The sequence below is a fragment of the Pelophylax lessonae genome (genome assembly GCF_965119305.1).
Source record: "Pelophylax lessonae genome assembly, chromosome: 9".
Classification (NCBI taxonomy): Eukaryota; Metazoa; Chordata; class Amphibia; order Anura; family Ranidae; genus Pelophylax; species Pelophylax lessonae.
The window spans coordinates 85,949,899-85,974,956 of NC_138776.1; the positions used below are offsets into that span (position 1 = coordinate 85,949,899).

Consider the following 25,058-nt stretch of genomic DNA (forward strand, 5'->3'; position numbering starts at 1 on the left):
GACAGTTCTCCATTTACAGGACACTGAATGAGTGACGTGGGTGGGGGGAGCTAAGTTTTTTAAAAATTGACAGCCAGTGGGGGGGAAGTGGCAGGGTTTAAGAATATCCCTGTAGCTGTCAGATCAGGTAGGTGCGGGGACTGGTCCGTTTGCAACATGTTTCACCCTGAATATGGGTGTGTTACGAAAGGTGAGCTTCTCCATAAGGAGTAGGCATTGCATTGGGGTATGGGGCAGGAGGAATTGTGATTTTTGCATTTCTATTTAAAAAAAAAAGTTTAAGAAGTTATTACATTTGTTCTTTTTCCTAGGTGGAAGTGAAGCCATATGTGCTAGATGATCAGATGTGTGACGAATGCCAAGGCACGCGCTGTGGTGGGAAGTTTGCCCCCTTTTTCTGTGCCAATGTGACCTGCCTGCAGTATTATTGTGAATACTGCTGGGCTAGCATCCATTCCCGTGCAGGCAGGGAGTTCCACAAACCACTGGTGAAAGAAGGAGGTGATCGGCCTCGTCATGTCCCTTTCCGTTGGAGCTGAACACTGCACCCGTCACTCACCAAAGGTCTGGGAGATGTGCATCATCTAGGCTCCTCAAGATCTACAGAAGAATTTGGTCTTTATGTTCTTTTGTATTATAAATATTAGTTACAGCCACCTTACTGAGTGTAACTGTCCTGAATTTTGCACTTTGATTTCTACCTATATATAATTGAAAACATCTGCTTGGTACCTTAACTTTCCGTCACAGGAGTGTTGTAAGTAGAGACATCTCATTAGGCTGGTGCAAGTTCCTCTCTCTGCCATGTTGTTGTGGGTGTGGTGAAGAAATTCTCAACTGGAGCATGCACTTAAATATCTGATTCACAATGTATCTTACTCTCACCCCATAGAAGATGACTTACCAAAGGCCTCATAAGTGGATAATGTAGCAAAAACCTTAGCAATCCATCAGTCTTATCTCATTCATGCAGTGAAGTATAGTGAATGTCATCACTGCTTTATAAACCTACAACATCTCCAGCTTGTATGGGTATTTAAGAACCATGTATTTTGTAACCTAAGTTAAAAAGAAAAAGTATATCTTATAAAGTGAATCAGATTTTTTATATGTATATTTTATTTTTTATCTTATTTTGCTGTGTTTTATTTTTTATTTTATTTTTTTATTATTGAGCAGGTTATGTTTGAAAGATGTAGACCTTTTTAGTGTTATGTACATGTATGCTGCAATAGCTTTTGCTGCTATTTAAACAAAAATGGTGTTGGTAGTTCCAGAATACTCTATTCAGGCTAGGGTATCTGTGATTTAAAAATACAAAATGAAGTTAAAAAGAGCTGCTGGTAAATTGATTTAGAAACTTCCGAGGAAGGTCGTCCTAATTTTTATTTTATTTTTTCCTACTGCATGTTTGATAATCTTATAGTTGCATGCAATAATAAACCATCATATTCAACTTGACCACAATGCACAAATAAAGTGTCTATATAGACTAACAATACTGAATAATTATATAAAATAAGACTGGAGGAAGGCATGTCAGATTATCTGTAATGAATCTAAAAAAAAAATATGGTTAGTTCATTACAGATTTTTTTTATTTACAACCAGTAAGTAAAATAAATGTAGGAAATTATTAAGTAAACGAAAAAAGTATAGTAGAAAAAAAACATAATTAAAGATGCGGTGCTCTGTTATATTGTGCAATTTATTTTATGTAGTAAAGTGATTATGTCCTGTACTGTGATCAGATGTAACTTAAGGCCTCTGTGTTTATCTGACAGCTTGTTAGTTGATCGTTAAACAAAAACATGAGCTCTTTGTTAGTTACAAATCCCTTTATTTTGTGTTTTTTGTTTATTTTTTATTTTTTATTATATTTTCTGTAGAGTATTTTTGTAGTTATTTTAGCCCAAGCTCGGCACACTAATTATTCCGTAATCTGTTGTTCTCAGACACTACCAAAATGATTGGATATATTATCTGTTGGACATGCAAGGCACAAAAATGCTAAATTAATGTCTGCCTTGAAAATGTATCCGGGTAAGGTTTAGTTTTTTTTTTTGTAAGACAAACTAAACTGTTATCCTATGTGTATCCTGTGAAGCTTGAAGATTTAGTCCTGCTAACAGTGGGCATTTTTTTTAGCACAAGGCTGTTCTGCAGATAGTATTTATTGGTGTACAAGTCTTTAAAAGTACCCTGACTCCCTTTAAGAAAAGGAGCTTCCCAAATTAATAGATTATACACAGGTAATTTACCTGCAAAAGATGGCATGTCTGTGCACAGAGAGCATAATAATTTTTTTGTTCCCTGAAGGATTTTCTGAAATTTTAATTCTTTGTGGGCACAAAAAGTATTTATTTTTCTCATATTTGTATGTTAAGTTGCAAATGTAAGACATAAAGTAATTATTTTTTTACATTTTATCTTTTTATTTTTTTGCTTTTGAATGTTATATTAAAGCTGAAAAATGTGGGAGCTACATCTTTGTGCCCTCTGCATTGCATATCCTTTTGGAGCTATTTGAAGCTATAACTTTTGTTAAAAAAAATAAAAAAAAATCTGTCATCTGTAAAAATGTTTTGTTATGCACTACTATTTGTACCTGGGCAATTTTTCACAGTCCACTTTTGTTTTGGGTTTTTGTGTTTTTTCTTTTTTTTTTTTTTTTCTTTTTTTAATAGAATCTTTTTTTGACATGATCTTTTGCAATACCTCAAATTTTGAATATAGGAAAAATATTTTCTAAGTAACTTTATTCAGAAATATATATTAATTTAATTTTTTTGAAGATAATGATTTATTACTATTTTTTTGTTTGTTTCCACGCTTTATTTGCTTTTTTGTTAAGATAATTTGAAAAAAAAAATTAGAGCTTTGTAACTTTATATGACAATTTAGTGAGACTAAAATCTACCTAATTGTGAGAATAAAGCCTTGAGATCATTAGTCAAGGAAAAAACAATAGCAGAGACCCACAAAATTATATATAATAACCATGTTATAGTTGGTGCTCAAAGCAAGGACTGGTAGATTAAAAAAAAAATATTTGTATGTTAATAATCAAGTGTTGATTATGCATGACTGACCAGAATTGTGAAAGAATTCTTCTATTTGTCTTTTTTAGAAAACTTATTTTTTAGTTTGTTAAATTATGGTGGTCTTTACTTTGTTTTCCCAATTTGTAAACCTGTAAGCCCCAAATTCTGTTAATAATTCATGTTAACCTATTTGCTGTAAGAGGAATCCGCAATTGGTTTTTTCTTTGCCTGACCCTCTTACAACTAAGTGGTTTAGCAGGGTCCTTTGCGCAAATAATATTTTTTAAAATGCATTTTCAACTGCAACTTAACTAAAAATGTTGGATGTATCAGTTCAGTTGGTTGCCTTTCCTTGGTGTTAGACTTGAATTAGTCAATATTTTGAAGGCAGACTTAATCTTGATTATTTGTTGTTATGTGCAATACTGTTTGTACTGTTTATATAAAAAAAGAAAAAAAAAAAAGAAAAAAATGCATAAATCTTATTGCAGATTTATTTTCATTGCAAACATTGTGGGTTCCGTAAGATCATTTTTCTACTGTCAGATATGTACCTTTTTCTTCATGCTGGTATTTTTTCAATAGTAATGTAGCCTTTGTACTGAGACAAGATTTTCATTGTTATTTTTAGAAAGATTTTTTGCTAAGAAAAAAATGAAAACATATTTACATATTTTTCATTTTTATTTTGTATTCTCCCTAGAGTGCTTTCTCAACCATAAATAACTGTTGTTCCTCGGAGGTACTTTCAGATCTGGTCAATGTCATTAATATTATTTTGTATTTTTACTTGGAATAAATTAATTTTATTATGCTAATTGTTTAAAAAGTTTATTTTTTTCATTTCAGTTATTTTTGACGCTAAAGAAACCTTTGTAATATTGTTACTAAAGTGTCTAATTTTTCGAAAAGCAAAGCTTTATGTATTAACATGCTGATGTGGTTTACAATGGTGTGGCAGTGATGAAAATGGTTGGTTATGTAAAGTGATTTAAATAATGTAATGAACAATTGGGCAATAAAAAATTTGAGTGAAGCAGAAACACATTGTACTGTTTAGCAGCATTTAATTTCCCTTATATATCTTGGAGTAATATAGTGGGCGTGTTAGTGTTTTTGTTTTTTTAAGATCTCCCCACATTTGCCCCAAAGTTTCAGGATGCTGTGATAACATGCAATGAACTTCTTAAGGCAGACTCAAAAGGAGATTTAATAAGTTGTTTTTTTTTTTTCATGATAGTTTGTGTTAGTTTTTTATTCCTAGCTACTTTTATTATATATATATATATATATATATATATATATATATATATATATATATATATATATATATATATATATTGAGAAGGGAAAAGTTAATACTTTTATGTCAGATTTTAATTGATACACCTAAATAATTGTTAGATATAGGATGCTGTTAAGACCTTATGGCCCAAAGAGACCTTTCAGTGGAAAACAAAATATGTGAAAATTGAGGTATATTCCAGGTCTCAACAGATACTGGAAATTGGGGATTTTGGTATGCCTAGATAAACAAATAAAGCACTGAAAAGCCATACAGTTTATTAAGTAACAAAATTAAAATAACAGACCAACATTATACATTGAAATTCCTAAGTATATTAAATGGAATCATGCGATACAATCCTTTAAGATTTGGATGGTTCCAACAAGGAAAGTGTAAGGATCAACGTGTTTCTCCCACTCTGAGCTTCTTCAGGATCCAATTTTCCCAAAAATATATAAGCCTTTCAAAAAACAAATAATATCAATATTTCATAGATACACGTAAAAAAAATCACATATTGGATCTATACACTTCAAAATACAACATGAATATACCAAGGATGAGGAAAGGAGACGCGTGAAGGAAGAAGGAAAAAAAAAAGGGGGGGTGGGTAAGGTACAAGGTAGAAGTGTGGAGGACCATAATGGTTCAACACACTGGGGGGACAGTTGGCAACTGGGAAAGGAAGGCGGAAGAGCCACCCATAAACCCATAAATCTTTACCTACCACAATCATCCACTAAGGACTGTGTATAAGGGAAAGTCCCAATGGCATAGGTCTTAGGAAGACAAAAAGGCCCTTGGATAAGGATCTGTATAAAAGGTTGAATCCTATGAATGGGAGACATCAACTAAAATATAATAATTCGAAATACCATGACAGACAAGAATCAGGTAAGTATAAATTAAAGTGAGTGAGGGAAAAGTAAAAAAGGAGGGGAAAAAGACATCCCCAAGTAAAAACACCATATGGAATACAATACCAGTGAAGGATACAGTGTGTTCAGTCTATATACGAGTGGAAAAAAAAAAAACCCTGGGTGATCAAGGTTCGGAATAGCTGAATTTATGATTGTGTTAAACTTACCAAAAAAAAAAACAGACCTGTCAGAGCATGAAGTGAAAATTGGGGCAAATAGTCCCCAAATGAGCCCAGTCAGGTAAAAAAAGAATCCAACAGCCATGTCCAAATGATATGGCCCTGAATGTAATAAAATCAAATAAATAAGAAATATCATTACAAAGATTGTGAACTCTCAAAAAATAGGGGTTTCCAGATACTGAATGTGTCTAATCAAAGGCAATTATTTTCCTTGTCCTCAGTTGAGAGTAGCAGGCCAAACTAAGGCTTCTGTGTCTCTCTATTTACATGGGGTAATGTGTGGCCCCTCCCTCCCCACATGCCTCCCATTCCCTATGTCCTGTCCAGGGTGGTGCCAGAAATAGCGTGCACGTGAGGACGGAGCCGGAAGTGACGTCTAATCCTCCTCAGAAGATAGAAGCAGGAAGTGACTAACAAGGAGCGTGATGCGATGAAAAACAGAGCATCAAGCCAAGACATACACGGGGTCAAGAGATACAACCACCACATCATCACCAAAGCGAGAGCAGGGGCCCCCAGCATAATGTGAGGACCAAACCCCCCCCAGTACAGGCCACCAAAAAATACATCAACGAACCAAATCCGAAATCAACCCTATTCCAACCACATCAGAGGAAGAAACTACAGGAAGGACAGTGTACAGACCCAAAGAGTCTCCCACACAAAGAAAAAAAAAAAAGGGGGGGTAAAGAAAAAAGGGGGACAGGTTAATAAATACAAAAGTATATAAAAAATATAACTGAAAACTTTTATGAAAAAATTGATTTGTTGTATTAAAACGCCACCTGTGTCCTTATCGTTCCCTCATCCTTTTGCAATATAACCAAATATCAAAAGAATTTGGAAAAAAAAAAAAAAAAAAAGCGGGGAAGAGGAAGGAAAGGGGGGGGGGGAAGGTGTTACATTTTGAATTAACCATCTAGGAGTGGGGCAAAACTGAGTTTATCATTTAAGCCCAGTTTCCTACATGCATGCAAGTTCTAAATCCAGCGACCTTCTCTTTGTAATATTTTATCAAAGTGACACCCTCGTGGGTGTGGGTGGGCACATTCTAGTGCAAAGAATTTTATACTTTAGAATTTGTAATCGTGACATTTAGCAAAGTGACGGGCTATGGGGCTTTCCAAATCACCCCCTTTTGCGTATCCGAAATGGTCATGTGTTCGTTACCAGAAACAATGTTTTGTTTTACCCACAAAAAGCTGAGCATGTGCATTTTATTAAGTATACAATGCCTATACAAACATATACAATATGTGCACAATCAGATGAGAAAGATGATTGTCTGATTGTGCACATATTGTATATGTATGCATTTATTTTAAGCGATGCTTATGTGATACTTCCTTGTCCTGGACCTTGAGGCTATTCACATCTTCTTATCAAATTTGTATTTATTAAAGCAGCTGCTAGATATTGCCATTTATTGCATTTACATAGTTTAGCAAGTCTACATCCTCCTACCAGCGCAGGGTGATAGAGATATTGGGCTTTTGGTTTTATATTCTGTCTTTTGGTTTTACTATACAATGCCTATAGTTTGGCATAATACAAAATGTTGAGAAGAGAATTTTCTGCCATTGGGTAGAGTTTGAGAGTATTTATCAGCTACATATCGACAATAGCCACAATTACCACAAGGGAAAGTACCTAGGGGGAGTCTGGAACAAGATCGTTTTTGCTTCCTCTATGGGAGTGTCACCAGATCTTTAATAGACTGGTTAAGTTTATATAATATGCTTAGTTTAGAGTCAGCAAATTCTTTTAAGCACTTCATCTTCAACTAAAGTGTGCCAAAGTTTCAAGGCCTTTCATATCTGTTCTGATTATTGAATTTCATAATTTAGTTTTGTTGGGAGATGTATCCTTTCCACCCTGAAAAAGTCCAGAGGACTTCTTTTAACTCTCGGATATGCTCTTTTTTGATGCTTTTTTTTTTTTTTTTTAACTATAACCTCTAATCAGACACCACTGCTGCAAATCCTGTGCCTCCCACTCAAAATTTTCAAATTCCGAGCAGTTTTTACGAATCCTACAATATTGTCCCATTGGGATCCCCTGTATTACAGGTTTCGAATGACTGCTGTGAGCAGCAGAAGGTGAGCACCCTAATCTAGAGGGACAAAGTCTACTACAGATGAGGGTGGCTGAATTATTCTTATTGAAAGATTTTTTTATTTGATTATCACATCCAATGACTTTAGGTTTTTTTTTTTTATATTACCCAGAAGATCCTGTGCTCAGAAGATTGACCTTTTCGGTTTCTTCTGGTGACTTTTGTAATCGGGACCGAAAGTGACAGGAAAGCTCTCATGGTATGGTTGACAATGTGGCAAGTCATCTGATGGGGACATTTTTTTCTGGTAACTATCTCAATTCCTGCTGGATCTCCAAAACAAGAAGCGATGGGAACAGTGGCGTAGCGTGGGGGGTGCTGCAGGTGCGGGGCCGCCCTGGGCGCAATTTTCATAAGGGCGCAGTCAGGGCGGCTGTGCTGTCCCTGAAATGTCAGTTACCGACATCCTTTCACTGCGAAGATTCAGAGGATATAGCTGCTCCGCCTCTCCACTGCCTCCTCAGCCTATGGGATCACAGTGTACACGCCCCCTTCCCCATCGCGCCTTGTTTGATATCAAAGCAGGAGATGCGGACAGCTGGAGAAGAGGAGAGGGCGGGCTGCAGCCTCATAGAAGAAGGTGAGCTGGGGAAGATAAACCAAATATATTCTTGTCAGTACTTACCCTGCTGAGGAGGGGGAAGGGCAAGGGCCTCTTGCAGGGCTCCTCCTGTTTTTCTGTATGTGCATACTTTATATATACTGTATATATTCTGTGTGTATAGTGTATGTGTATACTGTATATATACTGTGTGTATAGTGTGTGTATACTGTATGTATACTGTGTGTATAGTGTATACTGTGTGTGTGCGCGAGCATACTGTATGTATACTGTGTGTGCATACTGTATGTATACTGTGTGTGCATACTGTATGTATACTGTGTGTGTGCATACTGTATGTATACTGTGTGTGTGCATACTGTATGTATACTGTGTGTGTGTGCATACTGTATGTATACTGTGTGTGTGTGCATACTGTATGTATACTGTGTGTGTGTGCATACTGTATGCACATACTGTATGTATACTGTGTGTATGTGTATACTGTGTGTATGTGCATACTGTGTGTGCGCATACTGTATGTATACTGTGTGTGTGCATACTGTGTGTGTGCATACTGTGTGTGTGTGTGTGTGTGTGCATACTGTATGTATACTGTGTGTGTGTGCATATTGTGTGTGTGTGTTCCATGTGTCCCCACTGCCGCTCAATGGAAGTCAATCTAACAATGCACTTCTGTTGAACAGACATGTTGGAAAAAAAGCCGCTCAATCAGTGGCTGTGTTGGCAACCATCCACAGAGAGGAGAAAATCCACTTGTTGCCATTTGAAAGCAGCCAAATGGTGCACTGCTGAGCTCGGCCTTGGATCAGGCAGCAGGGCAGGTCTGGGTGCATATAAAATGAGAAATAAAATATAGTCCATGCAGTATTGCTTGTGCTTGTAAAGTGCTCAGTGCAAAATCCTGATGACACCTTGAGTAATTGTGCCCACACAGTGCTGTGATCCTCCACCAGATGTACCAGCCTCTCACCTGAGGAGTGTATATATGAGCATATAAATCCATCAGGCAACCTCCAGGGATATAAGCCGTCACTGGGAAGAAGGTATGGACTCAAAGCACCTCTCTCCACTGCACACTGTGGTCATCTCCAATCCCCCAAATGGAATAAGAAGGGACAGACCATAGTGTTACTGTATGAACTTTCACATTTATTGTAATAGATAAAAGCCACTTACTTGATAAAAGACATATTCCAGCATAAAATACAATGCAATCGGCGTCCAAGCGCCGCTGTTCGCTTCCTTATTGACTGCGGGTGACGTCAGACTCTCCTCCCTTCCGCATGAGTTACGTCCCTCGGGCAGGACTTCCACAGGTGGGGGGCGCAAATTACTTGCCTTGCCCCGGGCGCTGACAACCCACGCTACGCCACTGGACGGGAAGTCTCCTAAAGCACATACAGAAAAAAAATAACTTTTTCCCAAAACTAACCAAAAAAGCCCATACACTTTAGGTACAGAAGTTGTGTGTATGAAAATCTTTCAATACAATAGAAAATTCATGTCTGGTGTGTTTGGTAAATAAGCTTAAAAAAAACATCCTTTTTAGCTGATGTTTGTCTATATAAACATTTTCTGATTGATAAGACAAGGGGGAGAGAAGGCGGGACTTTAAATGAAGCGCACGGTGGGATTAGCCGTGCGCCTCCATCCCTAATATCAATTGAGACAATATAAAAAAGGTTGGGACTTTGAGTGAGAGACAGGACTGAGTAAAAAATTATATCATATTTATTGATGCATAAAAAGGGAGTAATTATGATGTAATGCACGTATAGGCTGACATGATATGGTAACAATAGGGTAATAAAGTACATGGTGTACACCCCAACAAATACAATCTCAAAAGAACCACCATGACAATGAAACAGTAGTAACAGAGTAACAACATGACATCATAACATCCATAGACTGACGCGTTTCGTGGTCTAACGCCACTTCTTCAGAGTCGGTGTATGATATATCTATAAATAAATGAGTATAAGCGTATAAGTACATTGCATTAGATGGTAATTTGGAAATTGGGGGAGAAGGGGAAAAAGGGGGGGGGATAGGAGACAAAGTCCCCATAACCCCAACACTTACACAGTAGTTCCAACAGTGACTGGTTCTGGGGGTGGGGGCAACAACCCTTGATGTCTCCCCCGGAAGCTGAGGGCACGTGGGGCCCGCGGGCAAGGCGATGGTGTCGCATACAGAGTAAGTTTGTAGAAGTATTGCTGAGTAAGCGTAGTATATCTGGGTAGAGTAAATGATAATAGTTGATGGTAAATAATTGTATTAAGTACACAACTTGATGTTACTGAACTAATGTGTGTGGTGTAGGGAAATAAAGGTTGATGTGAGGATAGAAAAAAAAGTGAGGTAAAATGGGGGGATGTGATGAGAAACTGAGATAATGAGAGATTATAAAATGGTCATGATTATGATTAATATATAACAATAGCCAGAGTATATCTATATAAAATGAGTATAAGTATGTACTATATAGGGAACATAAGGCTACTCGGTAAGTATGTATAGTAATAAAATACCTACATGACTATATACTGTGTGGAAATCATAATGTTAGTAAATGGTATATATAGTAAGGGAAATGACAAGACATGTTGAACCTAAAAATTATATAAAGTGAATGGGTGTGGGGATAATATGTGGTAAGATAGACTAATAGAGGCAAGAAAAGGGGGGGGGGGGTTTTGATGTGATAGTGAACTGGTAAGAAAATATAAATGAAGTGATAAATTTAAATAAGGTCGGAAGCAACCCGACTGACAGCTGTGCCTGATTTGGGAAGCGTGTAGTGGTGACTAAATGAAGAGCGGAGTAATAAGGAAAGGGAAATTGTGTAAGAATAGAAAAAAGGTAGAAGGATAATATGGAATAACCTGTAGAAGAAAATAAATCCAGCCAGAAAGGAGAGTGTGACACACAGGGACGCCCAAGCCCGCCGACCATCAAGCGCCCAGCGTCACGAGGTGCATAGATATGGAGCCGCAGAGCGGAGGCAGACGCCATACCGCCCAGCTGGCTTCCTCTTAGGCACCGGATGAAACAGCAGCCATCGGCGTGCGGCGCCAAATGACGTCACACGTTGGCGCAGGGCGTGACGCCGATGTGCGTCGGGACCGCCCACCCGATCCGCCATGCTCGAGGAGCATAGGGGGAAGGGGAGGGCACTCGATACACATCACAGCTCCCGAGGAATGCAGAGGGGAAAGAGCCATCACCGCCAGCCAGCATAGTTGGAGCAAACTGGAAAGCAATTGTATGATCACATATTAGCCCGTGAAAATCAATATGTATCAAATATAGAGTATATAGTATATATAAATATATGAATAGAACAGGGGTTGATACCTGTGACTAAAGTGCAAAGAAACCCCCAGCAAGCCGGAGGGAATCTATATTGACACAGCAACTTTAGGCTAAAAAAATGTAATCCAATATGTGCAGTCAATGCACAGTGACACAAAATTGTATCAACCTGTCATGTCTCTCCATCCCTAATTCAGATAAGACAAGGGGGAGAGAAAGCGGGACTTTAAATGAAGCGCACGGTGGGATTAGCCGTGCGCCTCCATCCCTAATATCAATTGAGACAATACAAAAAAGGTTGGGACTTTGAATGAGAGACATGACTGAGTAAAAAATTATATCATATTTATTGATGCATAAAAAGGGAGTAATTATGATGTAATGCACGTATAGGCTGACATGATATGGTAACAATAGAGTAGTAAAGTACATGGTGTACACCCCAACAAATACAATCTCAAAAGAACCACCATGACAATGAAACAGTAGTAACAGAGTAACAACATGACATCATAACATCCATAGACTGACGCGTTTCGTGGTCTAACGCCACTTCTTCAGAGTCGGTGTATGATATATCTATAAATAAATGAGTATAAGCGTATAAGTACATTGCATTAGATGGTAATTTGGAAATTGGGGGAGAAGGGGAAAAAGGGGGGATAGGAGACAAAGTCCCCATAACCCCAACACTTGCACAGTAGTTCCAACAGTGACTGGTTCGCTTCCTTATTGACTGCGGGTGATGTCAGACTCTCCTCCCTCCCTTCCGCATGCGTTATGTCCCTCGGGGCAGGACTTCCACAGGTGGGGGGGGGGGGTGCAAATTACTTGCCTTGCCCCGGGCGCTGACAACCCACGCTACGCCACTGGACGGGAAGTCTCCTAAAGCACATACAGAAAAAAAATAACTTTTCTCTGTCGCTCATTGACAGACGTAGTCCTCTTTGATTCTCATCAATAGGGTTATGCTGCCTCCGCAGGAGTAGGACTAGGCAGAAAGAAAAACGTTCTGGCTCCACCCTAGGGGCAGTCCCAGAGGGTATAGCCTCCCTCTCTCTGCTACAGGATGTCAGTTTTTTTTCTGTCTAGTCAGGAGTAAGGACCTAAGTTCCTTGCTGGGATCTTTTGGTCCTGGCAAGATTTTTTTTAGAAAAAATATTTTTTAGGTAGTTTCTCCAGTTTTTTTCCTGTGAGATCTTCAAGCAAATTACGCCGGATCTGGGCGACGGGCTGGATGTTGAGATCCAGTGGTCACCCCGGTTCAGCCTATGAGCGCGTGCAGACCAGAGCTCCGCGCTGGGTCGGCCGCGACAGAGTCCCATTGGAGGGACTGACCTTGCGAGTTAAAGGTCTCGCTTGGACGCCAGGAACCAGAGAGTCAAGGCGTCCGGATTGGTCAACAGCCCCCCACTTCGGTGGAGAGGGTACTGTGAAGAGAGGGTGCCTGTCGGTTCGGTATGGTGAGTAAATGTTTCCCTTTCCTCTCTATGAGGCGTTTTGGGATACGGGCCCCTCCATACATGGTCGGATTCTTTCTGACACTAAAAGTCCCCCTTGTAATGTTAAAGTTCACATATCCTCAGTGATAATGTGCTCGGTGGGCAAGCGGACTTGGTTTGGGAGCTAACATTCTAAACCAGCAGGCTTGGTTTGTGACTGACTGCAGTATTACAGCATACATAGGAGGTATAAGCCTACCTTGACTGTAGTGGACCTCCCGCAGGTCGATAAGCCGCCATTAGCTTGGCATGCAGGTTGCTGTGCTGGGAAAACGCTACTTCGGCAATCCGCCGCCATTTTGCTGTAGACCAGGTACACGAGCGTCCGCAGGTCACGCCGGCCGCCATTTTTTTGGAGTCTACGGTCTCCTGCATGGGGGCGGCCATGTTTGAAGTGCCCAGCTAACCTCGAGGAGCAGCTGGGAACGCCGGAAGGCGTACACAGGGGGCGGAGCCACTTCCTTCTACCCGGGAAAACGAGCACAGTACTTCCCAGTCTGCACAAGACAAACGCTGACTGCAGTTGATAGGAAACTTCTCTGCATTGGGTGGTGAGCCTTTGGGGTCCCCCTCTCTCTCTGTGGGGGTCAAGAAGCAGGTACACTGAGGGGCGCTATTGCGCTAGGGGGATACAGATAAAAAAAAAAAAAAAAAGATTTTTTCTGGCAAGTGTCCTGGATTAACATGGACCCTGTGCCACACATGTATCTCCACCTGATCCCCTCGAGGTGTCTGCAGGATCCTTCAGCACCCCGCTTACTATTGAATCATTGTCCGCTATTATGGAGACCTTTGTATCTCGGGTGGAAGTGGCTTGTCAGGGACAGGGCGCAAGAAAGCGACCCCCGCCTACCCCCATTTTATCTGAAACTTCGGATTCAGAATCTGAGCCTATTCCTGCAGTTGCAGGTACCTCATCTGGGATTGGTGTCTCGGGTACTGTCTCTTCAGACAGTGAGGAGGATGTTTCGGCATCAGCCATAGCCCGAGAAGAAGCGTTGGTAAACGCACTAATTGTATCTGTTCAAGAAACCTTAAGATTACAGCGTACACCGTCGGAAGTAGCTGAGGCTGAAATTCCCTTTGGTACTAAAAAACGCATCAAAGTGGCGAAGGTATTTCCATTGCCCAAATGTTTTGGCAATCCGATCAAAGAAGAATGGAGTCTGCCAAAACGCACTTCTGCTATTTCCAAACGCATTAGCAGGCGTTATCCGTTTGAGGAAGCCCTCATTAAGAAATGAACAGAACCACCAGTGGTGGATTCACCAATTTCAAGATTAAATAAAGCCACGGTCATTCCATTGGAAGACGCTCCGTCTTTTAATGATCCGGTGGATCGCAAGATAGAAGCTATGTCTCGCGCCATGTTTTCCTTGATTGGATCAGCTTTCAGACCAATAATTGCTATTGGGCTGGTTTCGCAGACTGTAACTGAATGGACCAAGTGGTTACGCCGGGACTTAGAAGAGGTCCCTCAGGCGGTATCAGATTTGTTGGAACAGATGATACAGGGGTTACAGTTTGTGTGTGATGCGGCGTTAGACGCCACTCCATTATTGGCGCGAGCATCAGTTTCAGCAGTGGTCCTCAGGCATACGCTGTGGCTAAAATGTTGGTCAGCTGACCAAGGTTCCAAAAAAGCATTTGCTAATCTTCTTTTTCTAGGAGAGCGTCTATTCGGAGCCAACTTAGATGAGATCATCAAGGGGGAAAGAGCACTTTTTTACCACAAAGTACTAAGGGTAAAGGACCTCGTCAAAGACGGGGGCCTTCTTTCTCCGCTCATAAGAAATTTTTTCGTCCACGGGTGAGAAAACAAAGTCCTCCAAAGCTCCTTCGGGAGGTTTCAGGGGACGCTGGTCGGGCAAGCAAAAGTCCGATTCTTCCAGACCTGAAGATAAGACTACTAAAGCCTGAAGGTGCGCCCCCACCCATAACTGGGGTGGGGGGACGTCTTCGCCGGTTTCCGGATCCATGGCTTTCCAGAATCTTGGACAAATAGTTCGTGAGGTCATACGGTCAGGTTACAAGATTGTATGTCAATCTCTCCCAGTGCGTTTCCTCCTTTCCAATATTCGACTATCCCCGGATAGCTTAAGAGCTTACGGGGGGCAGTCACGGATTTAATGCAACAAGGAGTGGTGGTCCACGTTCCTTGGACAGAGCATTTCAAGGGTTCTATTCAAACCTTTTCACAATACCCAGAAAAGAGGGCAAAGTGCGTCCAATTCTGGACTTAAGAGCACTTAATCTTTTTTGTCAGGGTACAAAAATTCAAGATGGAGTCCATTCGCACAGTAGCGTCCTCCCGGCATCAGGGGGATTTTCTGGCGTCCATAGACATCTAGGATGCCTATCTTCACTTTCTTATTTATGCAGGACATCAGCGTTTCCTGCGTTTTTCCGTAGAAAGAGTATTATCAGTTTGTGGCGTTACTCTTTGGTCTCGCCTCGACTCTCCGGGTCTTCACAAAGGTGATGGCCCCAGTCTTGACGTTGTTATGACAACAAGACATATCGATTCTAGGTCACCTAGACGATCTTCTGCTCGGTGCGGCTCTATTACTAAACTTAGAGATCACCATGACCTCTTTTACAAGAGTTCAGGTGGCTGGTGAACCTGCAGAAGTCATCTTCGGTTCCCACCAAGAGACTGGAATATTTGGGTCTAATTTTAGACACATCCAGGCTTGCATGAGGGTCCTGGGTTTTGATGGTGGCTTCCTTTGAAGCAGTACCATTTGTCCAGTCCCATATCCGAATCCTTCAAGGAGAGATTCTTCTCAAGTGTAACCGGAATCCAGATTCCAGGACTATCGGATCCGGCTGAGCAAGCGGACCAGGGAGTTCTTGGTCTGGTGGCTTCGGTCTCCGATGCTCAGCCAGGGGAGGTCATTCCTACCAATATTTGGACGCTTATCACCACGGATGCCAGTCTATCCGGGTGAGGAGAAATTCTCGACTCGGGGGCTTGGGTCCCTGGAAAAGTCCAGGTTACCGATAAATGTATTGAAACTGAGAGCGATCAGACTTTGACTCACTGGACCGAGCAGCTCCAGGGCAGCCCGGTTCGGATCCAGTCGGACAATGCCACAGCAGTAGCTTATGTCAATCATCAAAGGGGCACCAGGAGTGTCCTGGCGGCCATAGAAGTGGCCAGCATTCTTCGTTGGGCGGAACGATTGTTCCAGCTCTCTCTGCGGTATTCATTCCGGGGGTGAATTGGCAGGCAGATTATCTCAGCCATCAGATTCTGGATCTAGGGGAATGATCTCTTCATCCAGGGATATTCCACCAACTGTGCCGCCGTTGGGGCACCCCGAATGGGAGCTGTTGGCATCTCAGCTCAACAGGAAAGTGCGGAGGTTTGTGGCTCGCTCCCACGATCCTCTAGCAGACACCGCAGACATGCTGATCGCCCCGGGGGGGGCAGTATCAGCTACTGTATGCCTTCCCTCTTCTCAAGTTACTGCCGAAGCTTCTTCGCAGGATAGAGGTGGAGGGAATCCCAGTTATCCTGGTAGATCAGGACTGGCCTAGTCGGGTCTAGTACGCCGACCTGGTCAGGCTGGTCGCAGACGTTCCTTGGCGACTTCCTCTTAGGGAGGATCTGCTTTCGCAGGGACCGATCTTCCATCCTGCTTTACGATCGCTGGCTTTAACGGCCTGGCTATTGAGACCCAGGTGCTGAAGAACAAGGGTTTGTCCGCTTCAATTATTCCTACTCTAGTTAAAGCAAAGAAAGCGACTTCCAGAAAGATTTATCATCGCACATGGAAGTCTTATATTGCGTGGTGTGAATCCCTTGGGTTCCCTCCACGTTCTTATTCGGTGGCCCGAATATTGGTTTTTCTGCAACAGGGAGTTGAGCAGAAGCTGGCCTTGAGTGTTATCAAGGGTCTGTTTTCAGCATTAGCTATCTTCTTTCAGAAGTTTTGGCTACTCATTCCTTGGTGCGGAATTTCATCCAGGGGGTGCGACACCTGGCTCCGCCAGTGCGCGCGCCATTGCCATCCTGGGATCTTAATTTGGTGCTGTCGGTTCTTCAGACACCTCCCTTTGAAAATATCAGGGAGATTCCCTTGCTTACTTTATCCCAGAAGGTGGCCTTCTTGGTGGCTATCACTTCTGCACGCAGGGTGTCAGAACTGGCTGCATTATCCTGTTGTTCCCCAGATCTGGTGGTTCATAGGGATAAGGTTGTTCTTCATCCGAATCCATCCTTCCTTCCTAAGGTGGTTTCAAAGTTTCATTTGAATGAGGACATTGTATTGTCTTTCCTATGTCCTAAGCCCTATCATCCTCGAGAATTGCGTTGCATTCCTTGGATGTAGTTCGGGCGATCAGGATATATTTGAATACTACGGATTCTCTTTTTGTAAGACGGATTCACTGTTTGTGATCACGGATGGCCCTAAGAAGGGGTTGCCTGTTTCTGCCGCGACCATCTTTAGATGGATCAGACAGACGGTGGTATAGGCTTATTCTATCTAAGGGTCGGGATCCCCCGTTCCCTGTTAAGGCGCATTCTACTCGGGCGCTTAGTTTCCTGGACCTTCCGCCATCAGGCGTCAGTGGTTCAGGTTTTCAAGGCGACTACCTAGTCGTCGGTTCATACCTTTACAAGATTGTATAAGGTTTATGTGAGGGCATCGTCAGATGCCTCTTCTGGCCGCAAGGTTCCTGCAGGCCGCTGTTTGAGGAGACTGTTGGTCTACCTCGAGGGTTTGTTGGGTAGGTCTCATCTGTTTGCTCGATGAGTCCTTTGATACTTCTGGTTGGCTCCGGTTGGGCCTTCTAGATTGGATTTGATTTCTGTCAATCCCACCCCTCATTTGTGGCACTGCTTTGGGACGTCCCTATTGATGAGAATCAAAGAGGACTACGTCTGTCAATGAGCGACAGAGAAAATTGGATTTTTGTAAGATCTTACCGTAAAATCCTTTTCTCTTAGCTCATTGACAGACGTAGTACCCGCCCCTCTATCATTGAGTTGGGTTAAAATTCTCTGACACTGCTTTGTGACATAACTGACATCCTGTAGCAGAGAGAGGGAGGATATACCCTCTGGGACTGCCCCTAGGGTGGAGCCAGAACGTTTTTCTTTCTGCCTAGTCCTACTCCTGCGGAGGCAGCATAACCCTATTGATGAGAATCAAAGAGGACTACGTCTGTCAATGAGCTAAGAGAAAAGGATTTTACGGTAAGATCTTACAAAAATCCAATTTTTCCCAAAACTAACCAAAAAAGCCCATACACTTTAGGTACAGAAGTTGTGTGTATGAAAATCTTTCAATACAATAGAAAATTCATGTCTGGTGTGTTTGGTAAATAAGCTTAAAAAAAACATCCTTTTTAGCTGATGTTTGTCTATATAAACATTTTCTGATTGATATGGATGGAGTTTATTATTTTAGCTGTATTACAATTGTGATTGTTTCCTCAACATTCAGATCTAGTTTTGAGTACCGAATTAAGAGAAAATAAGGAAAAATATAGATGATATCGGTAGCCCATAAACTTCAAAATGTTTTGTGCCTTTTACTGAGTGGTTTCTGTCTTGCCACTCTACCATACAGACCTGATTGGTGGAGTGCTGCAGAGATGGTTGTTCTTCTGGAAGGTTCTTCCCCCCCCCCCCCCCCAAAATCGCTCAGTTTGGTCAGGTGGCCTGCTCTAGGAAGAGTCGTGTTGGTTCCAAACTGCTTCCATTTATGGATCTTGGAGGCCACCGAGCTCATTGGGACCTTTTCTGTTCCTTTCCCCAGATCTCTGCCTCAATACAATCCTGTCTCTGAGGTCTACAGACAATTCCTTGGACTTTGTGGTGTGGTTTGTGCTCTGACATGCACTGGTAACTTTGGGACCTTATATAGACAGGTGTGTGCCTTTCCAAATCATGCCCAATCAACTGAATTTACCACTGTATATGTGAGTAAAAAAAAAAAAAAAGATGCATCCTAAAATAGGATTCTAGGATGTGTCACTAGGGAGATCACCAACCGGAGGAAGGAGGTCCTGGTTTCCCTATAATAGATCTGTAGTCAGGCCTCATTTTAGAATACTATGTCCAGTTTTGAAGAGCTCACTTACAAAACGATATTGAGAGAACCAATATTCTACTTATTACCTACACTATGTGATTAACCACGTGTGTCTCTCCTCCGTAGCTGTTGCTCAAAAGGGGTCCAAACATTTGTATAGATGGATAGCTTATACCACAGTGCATACAGTGTATATCCCATATATATCAACTAAAATTAAAAATGGAAAAATAAAGTGAATTACAAAATCCGTGACAAATAGTCCAGAATAGATTATGAGTATTTGTTACTGATTTTGTAATTCCCTTTTTTTTTTCTTTTTAGTAGGTATAAATGAGATATACACTGTATGTGCTGTGGGATAAGATAAAACAAGTCCAAAATGGTAAAAGGTCTGGGGCATTGAGAAGTGACTAAAGGAACTTAACCACTTTAACCACTTTACCCCTGTTCACATTGCTGCTACTGCGGCAATGTGGCTCGTTATCGTCAAGCGACGTAGACCTACGTCTCTGGACTCCGCCCCATGTGGGCGGCACGCGCGCGCCGCCGGAGGCTCGCTCCCGCTGTTTTCAGTCACAGCGGGAGTCGGGCCAGGGGAGGAGCGGCGGTGATCACCGCTGCTCTTCCCCGATCATCGGGGGAATCGAGTGTGGAAATCCGCCCGCTTGTGTAAACAAAGCGGGCGGATCTCCTAAGTGACATTGCATGGTTCAGCATAGCTGAACCTGCGATCTGTCCCTGTGTCACTGTCACCTCCCCCCACACATGTCAGTAAGCACCAGGCATACATTAACCCCTTCCCTGCCAGTGTCATTTTTACAGTAACAGTGGATATTTATAGCACTGATTACTGCAGTAATGTCACTGGTACCCCCAAAAGTGTCAAAAATGTCAGTCAAGGGTCCGATCTGTCCGCCGCCATGTCGCAGTCCCGCAAAAAAAATTTGCAGATCGCCGCCATTACTCGTTAAAAAAAAAAAAACACCAAAAATGACAGAAATCTTTCCCTTAGTAAACGCAATAACTTTTGTGGAAACCAATCAAAATACGCTTATTGTGATTTTTTTTTTTACCAAAAATATGTAGCAGAAAACAAATTGACCAAAAATTATAAAAAATTTAGATTTTTACATTTTTTTGGGGGGGAATTTCATATAAAAAAAATGTGAAAAATGTTATTTTTTCAAAATTTTCGCTCTTTTTTTGTTTATAGCGCAAAAAGTAAAAATCGCACAGGTGATCAAATACCACCAAAAGAAAGCTCTGTGGGAAAAAAAGGACGTAAATTTAGTTTGGGTACGGCGTTGCATGACCGCGCAATTGTCAGTTAAAGTCGCACAGTGCCGAATCGCAAAAAGTGGCCTGGACGTAAGACAGCAAAATCCTCCGGTGGTAAAGTGGTTAATATATACAGTCTGGAGTAGGGAAGGAAAAGACATGATTGAAACCTTTTAATTACATCAAGGGGGTGAATAAGGAGCAGGAGGGCAGTTTTTTTTTTTTTCAATATAAAATCAAAAACACGGGGACATGACCTTAAACAAATTGGAAGACAGTTCAAAACTAATTTTAAAAAGCAATTATTTTACTGTAAGGGAAGTTGATGCTTGGAATAAACTTTAGCAGAGGTAGTGAGACAGTCAGCAGTAAATGGTTTCAAACATGCTTAGGACAGACATAGATCTATAATATAAAAAAAGTGAAGGAAAAAGAAAAAGGCAGACTCGATGGGCTACTGTCTTTCTGCCATCACTTTTCTATGTTTCTCAAAAGATGTGCCTTACCATCATGGCATGAAGAGCTCCCAATAAATGTAAACAAATCTTAATATAGAGTATACCATAATCCTAAAAAGTTGATGTAACCGGTAACTGATGCCTAATGTATCCTTGACATGTTTTGCGCAGTTATCTACTTCCTTGGGAGGAAAAGGGTGGCATCAAAATTGATTCTAAATGAGAAAAAAAAACTTATGTAAACAAATTCACAAACATGTTGTTACATAGATTTGTGAGGTTGAAAAAAGACATCAGTCCATCCAGTTTAACCTATGATGTGTGTGTGTGATTTGATGTTAAACGTACATTGTATACCCCTTTATGTTGTGGTTTTTAAGGTGCCCATCTAATAGTTTTTTGAAGCTATTGATGCTCCCTGCTGATACCACTGCTTGTGGAAGAGAATTCCACATCCTTACTGCTCTGACAGTAAAGAACCCCTTACGTATTTTTAGGTTAAACCGTTTTTCCTCTAGTTTTAGTGAGTGGCTCCGTGTCTTATTGTATTCCCTTTCTCTAAAAAGTTTGTTCCTTATGCTAGGGTCCTCACCAGTACAGTATTTGTACAGTGATATCATATCCCCCTCAAGCGTCTCTTGCCCAGTGCCCGGTGTCTTTCCTCATAGCTGATGTCCTCCATTCCCCTAATTATTTTTGTTGTCCTTCGCTGGACTCTCCAGTTCCAGCACATCCTTTCTGAGGACCGGTGCTCAGAACTGGACGGCATACTCTAGGTATGGCCAGACCAGGGACTTGTAGAGTGGGAGAATAATCTCTTTATTTCTGGAGTGAATCCCCTTTTGTTCATACGGTTTGTATCCAATATCCAAAATTATACCTGTATTGTAAGAATCCTCTTACAAAAGCCAAAAAACGGAAGAGAAAGCAAATCAAGTTGCAACATCATCCCCAATTCGAGTGTGAGAGCGTGTGTCTACTGAGGAAGAGCTGCAATCCTTAATCCGGCTGTACATGGATTGAAATTCAGCCAGTTCAGCCAAATGGACCCATGTATGGGCTAGCTGATGGTGTACAAGTCTATTGATCGACTTGTGTACAATCAGCCTGTCCAATTTTCCTAAACTATCAGTGGCTTTAGCCAGCAACATTGATCATTGTATTCTGCTGGTGGCGAAAGCAGAATGTGGATATGGGAAATATGTATGGGCTGCCTTTTATACATGAAAAAGAAAACAAAGGGCCAACAACAGATCCCCCTATCAGGGTGAGTACTCCATTCAAAAATACTTACAGGTTATTGTCTTTATTTTTTTTTTTACTTCTAAGGAATGGTGATTTATCTGTAGTTGGGGGACTCAGTCCTTTCTCAGTAGACGCATGCTCCCACGCTTTCCCCGGGAATGATGTCGCTACTTGAACGTGCCTATCGATTCTGCTTTTGTAAGCCGTTATAGTATAGGTTTGGATACTCTACAAGGGGCATACAAACCTAGGATCTTTTAATTTTACAGGTATATAAAGGGATGCTAGCGTGACGGTACTACACGCAGTAGTAAATGGCAAAATCGTCCTATTACTGATAGGTGGTGCACATGTCTCGGCTCAGTCCAGAGAGCGTTAAGAAGGCAGACAACAGTGTTGCGTGCATGGAACAGCATGTGGTGATGTTTGTTGTGAACAAAGGCGTAAAACCTGCGGATATCTACAGAAGACTCAAAGCACAGTACGGTTAAGTAATGCTTGGATGATTGGCTCACTGATTTTCCCAGAAGTCTACACTAAGATAAGAGTCAGGTTTTAGGAATCTTCAAAAAAAAAAAAAAAGGCCATTTTTGGTGATTTACTCCCAAAGGGTTCATTCTGAAGGGATGCAGATCCCGCAGTTTTCCTCATTAGAACAGTGCAACTGCATCAGCTGATTAACCACTTTTGCCCCGCCCACCGTACATTTACAGTGGCACCCGCCGCTTACAGGCAAAGCGACGTAGCCCTACGTCGCTCGCCCACGAGACTGTAGGGGGCGAGTGTGCTCTCGCCCCACTCGTTCCCTGGGGAGCCAGCACATGTGACCGGCGGCTCCAATGGCCGCCGGCCACTCGCGATCTCCCGCAGCAGAGGGAGAAAGACAGACGGCTGATGTAAACACAGACATCTGTCATTCTCCCTGAAGTAAGCACAGAGGCTATGCGATCCTGCTATATAGGATCGCATGTCTCTGTGGTTACTTCACTAGCCACGCCCCCTGACAGATTCACGCCCCTAGGGACACACTTAACCCCTTGATCACCAGTAAAGTTAACCCCTTCCCTGCCAGTGTCATTTTTACAGTAACAGTGCATATTTATAGCACTGATTACTGTAGTAGTGTCAATGGTACCCCCAAAAGTGTCAAAAATTTCAGTCAGGGGTCCGATCTGTCTGCCACAATGTTGCAGTCCCGCAAAAAAAAATTGCAGATCGCCGCCACACTCGCCGGGGAGACTAGTTATGTCACATCAATAGCCACCTTTTAACATCAATTGACCATGTTTTTCCGGAGATGTGCCTGGGTGGGGGAGGTGTAGATATGGGACCACCTTTGTTTGCCTTTGCACTTCTAGAGCTACCACATCATACTCAATACTAATTACTTGTATTTGATATTTCCATAGATGATAATCTTTATTGAATTCTGTTTGCCCCTGAGGAAGCAATAATCTTTTGCGAAACATGTCGGGCTAGAATTCCAGTGGAGGCACCTTAAACCTCGTACCTCAATAAGGAGAATCTTATCAATGACATCTGTGAAAAGTCACTAAGTGTACCAATGATTACAAGTGTATTGTTGTCTATATATGTTCTGTGTATGTTTGATAATCACATGTCAATTGTCAAAATAGGTTTTGACTTTTTAAAGGAAAAATTTAATAAAATATTTTTGTTTTTTATATTTATCTAGTCTTATATGAATTGAGTAAGATACCATCAAAGTCCCACTAAGCCCCCCCTTCTTTTCCCAATGTGCACTTGCACATTGGTAAATATTATTTTATATGGGTACAGCATTGCACGACCATGCAATTGTCCGTTAAAGTTGCGCAGTGCCCAATCGCAAAATAGGGCCTGGTCATTGAGCAGCTAAAGTGGTTAATGAAGAAATCTTATTCCCATTCAGACTCACTCTGCACACAACAAACATCTATTTCTTCCAAGCAGGACCAAGGAGGAATGATCAACAAAGTTTGTTAAAAAAAAAAATCAATGCAATGATGATGGGATTGTTTTTACTCAACAAAAATGGAGTTAGTCTTTAACCACATCTGGACCGCCCCACTTACATATACTGCAGCAGGGCGGCCCTTAAGTGTAAAATCCTCTACCTTTCCCGTTGTGATCTCATTCCCGAGAGAGGCAGAATGGAGGTCTGCCTATGTAAACAAGGCAGATCGCCATTCTGTGAGAGGGGAAGATGTGTGTTTTTGCTAAGCAGGAACAGGGATCTGTCGTCCCCCAGTCAAAGCACCCCCATATAGCCCGCACTCCCAGGGAACACATTTAACCCTTTGATCGCCCCTAATGTTAACCCCTTCCCTGCCAGTGTCCTTAGTACAGTGACAGTGCATTTTCTTTTCTTTTTTAGCACTGATCACTGGTCTCCAAAAAGTGACAGATTTGTCCGCCGCAATTTTGCAGTCCCACTAAAAATTGTTGATCGCCGCCATTACTAGTAATAAATAAAATTAAATAAAAATTCCATAAATATATCCCATAGTTTGTAGAAAATATAACCTTTGCGCAAACCAATTAATATACGCTTATTGGGATTTGTTTTTACCAAAAACGTAGCAGAATATATATTGACCTGAATTGATAAAGAAATTTGATTTTTACATTTTTTTATTGGATATGTTTTATAGCAGCAGGGAAAAACGTTTTTTTTTTTTTTTTTCACCTGTAGGATTTTTGGTTTATAGCACAAAAAATAAAAACTGCAGTGGCGATCAAATGCCACCACAAGAAAGCGCTTATTGGGGGGAAAACAAGTACATCAGTTTTATTTGGGTACAGCATCGCACAACTGCACAATTTTCAGTTAAAGTAGCGCAGTGCTGTCAATCAGGGGATGTGTGTGATCCCTGCGCTGTCTGAGGTGGCCAGAGACTCCCTGCTGCAGCGCCACTGGGACTGATACTAAAGCAGTAAATGATATAATTAAAAGGGTAGTGGTGCGCTTCAGGGATCAGCTCTAATGGATCTCTATTTGGGTTGGTGGCAGTGATGTGTACAATTCTTGCTTTAAAGGTGCTCCGCGTGATAAATATAATATTTATATTTTTAAAATGATTAGGTGATGA

At 41.5% G+C, this 25,058-nt stretch overlaps 1 protein-coding gene across 4 annotated transcripts in view; it reads left to right on the plus strand.

Annotated features, from left to right (window-relative positions):
- The window catches only part of CPEB3 (cytoplasmic polyadenylation element binding protein 3), a 269,676-nt gene extending 265,814 nt beyond the window's left edge, over window positions 1-3,862 (plus strand). For all 4 annotated transcript variants that reach the window (XM_082267592.1, XM_082267595.1, XM_082267594.1 and 1 more), the window contains one exon: window positions 312-3,862. In XM_082267592.1, the coding sequence (XP_082123718.1) occupies window positions 312-539 (228 nt within the window). In that variant the 3' untranslated portion in view covers window positions 540-3,862. The remainder of the gene's footprint in view (window positions 1-311) is intronic.
- The last annotated feature ends 21,196 nt before the right edge of the window (window positions 3,863-25,058 follow it).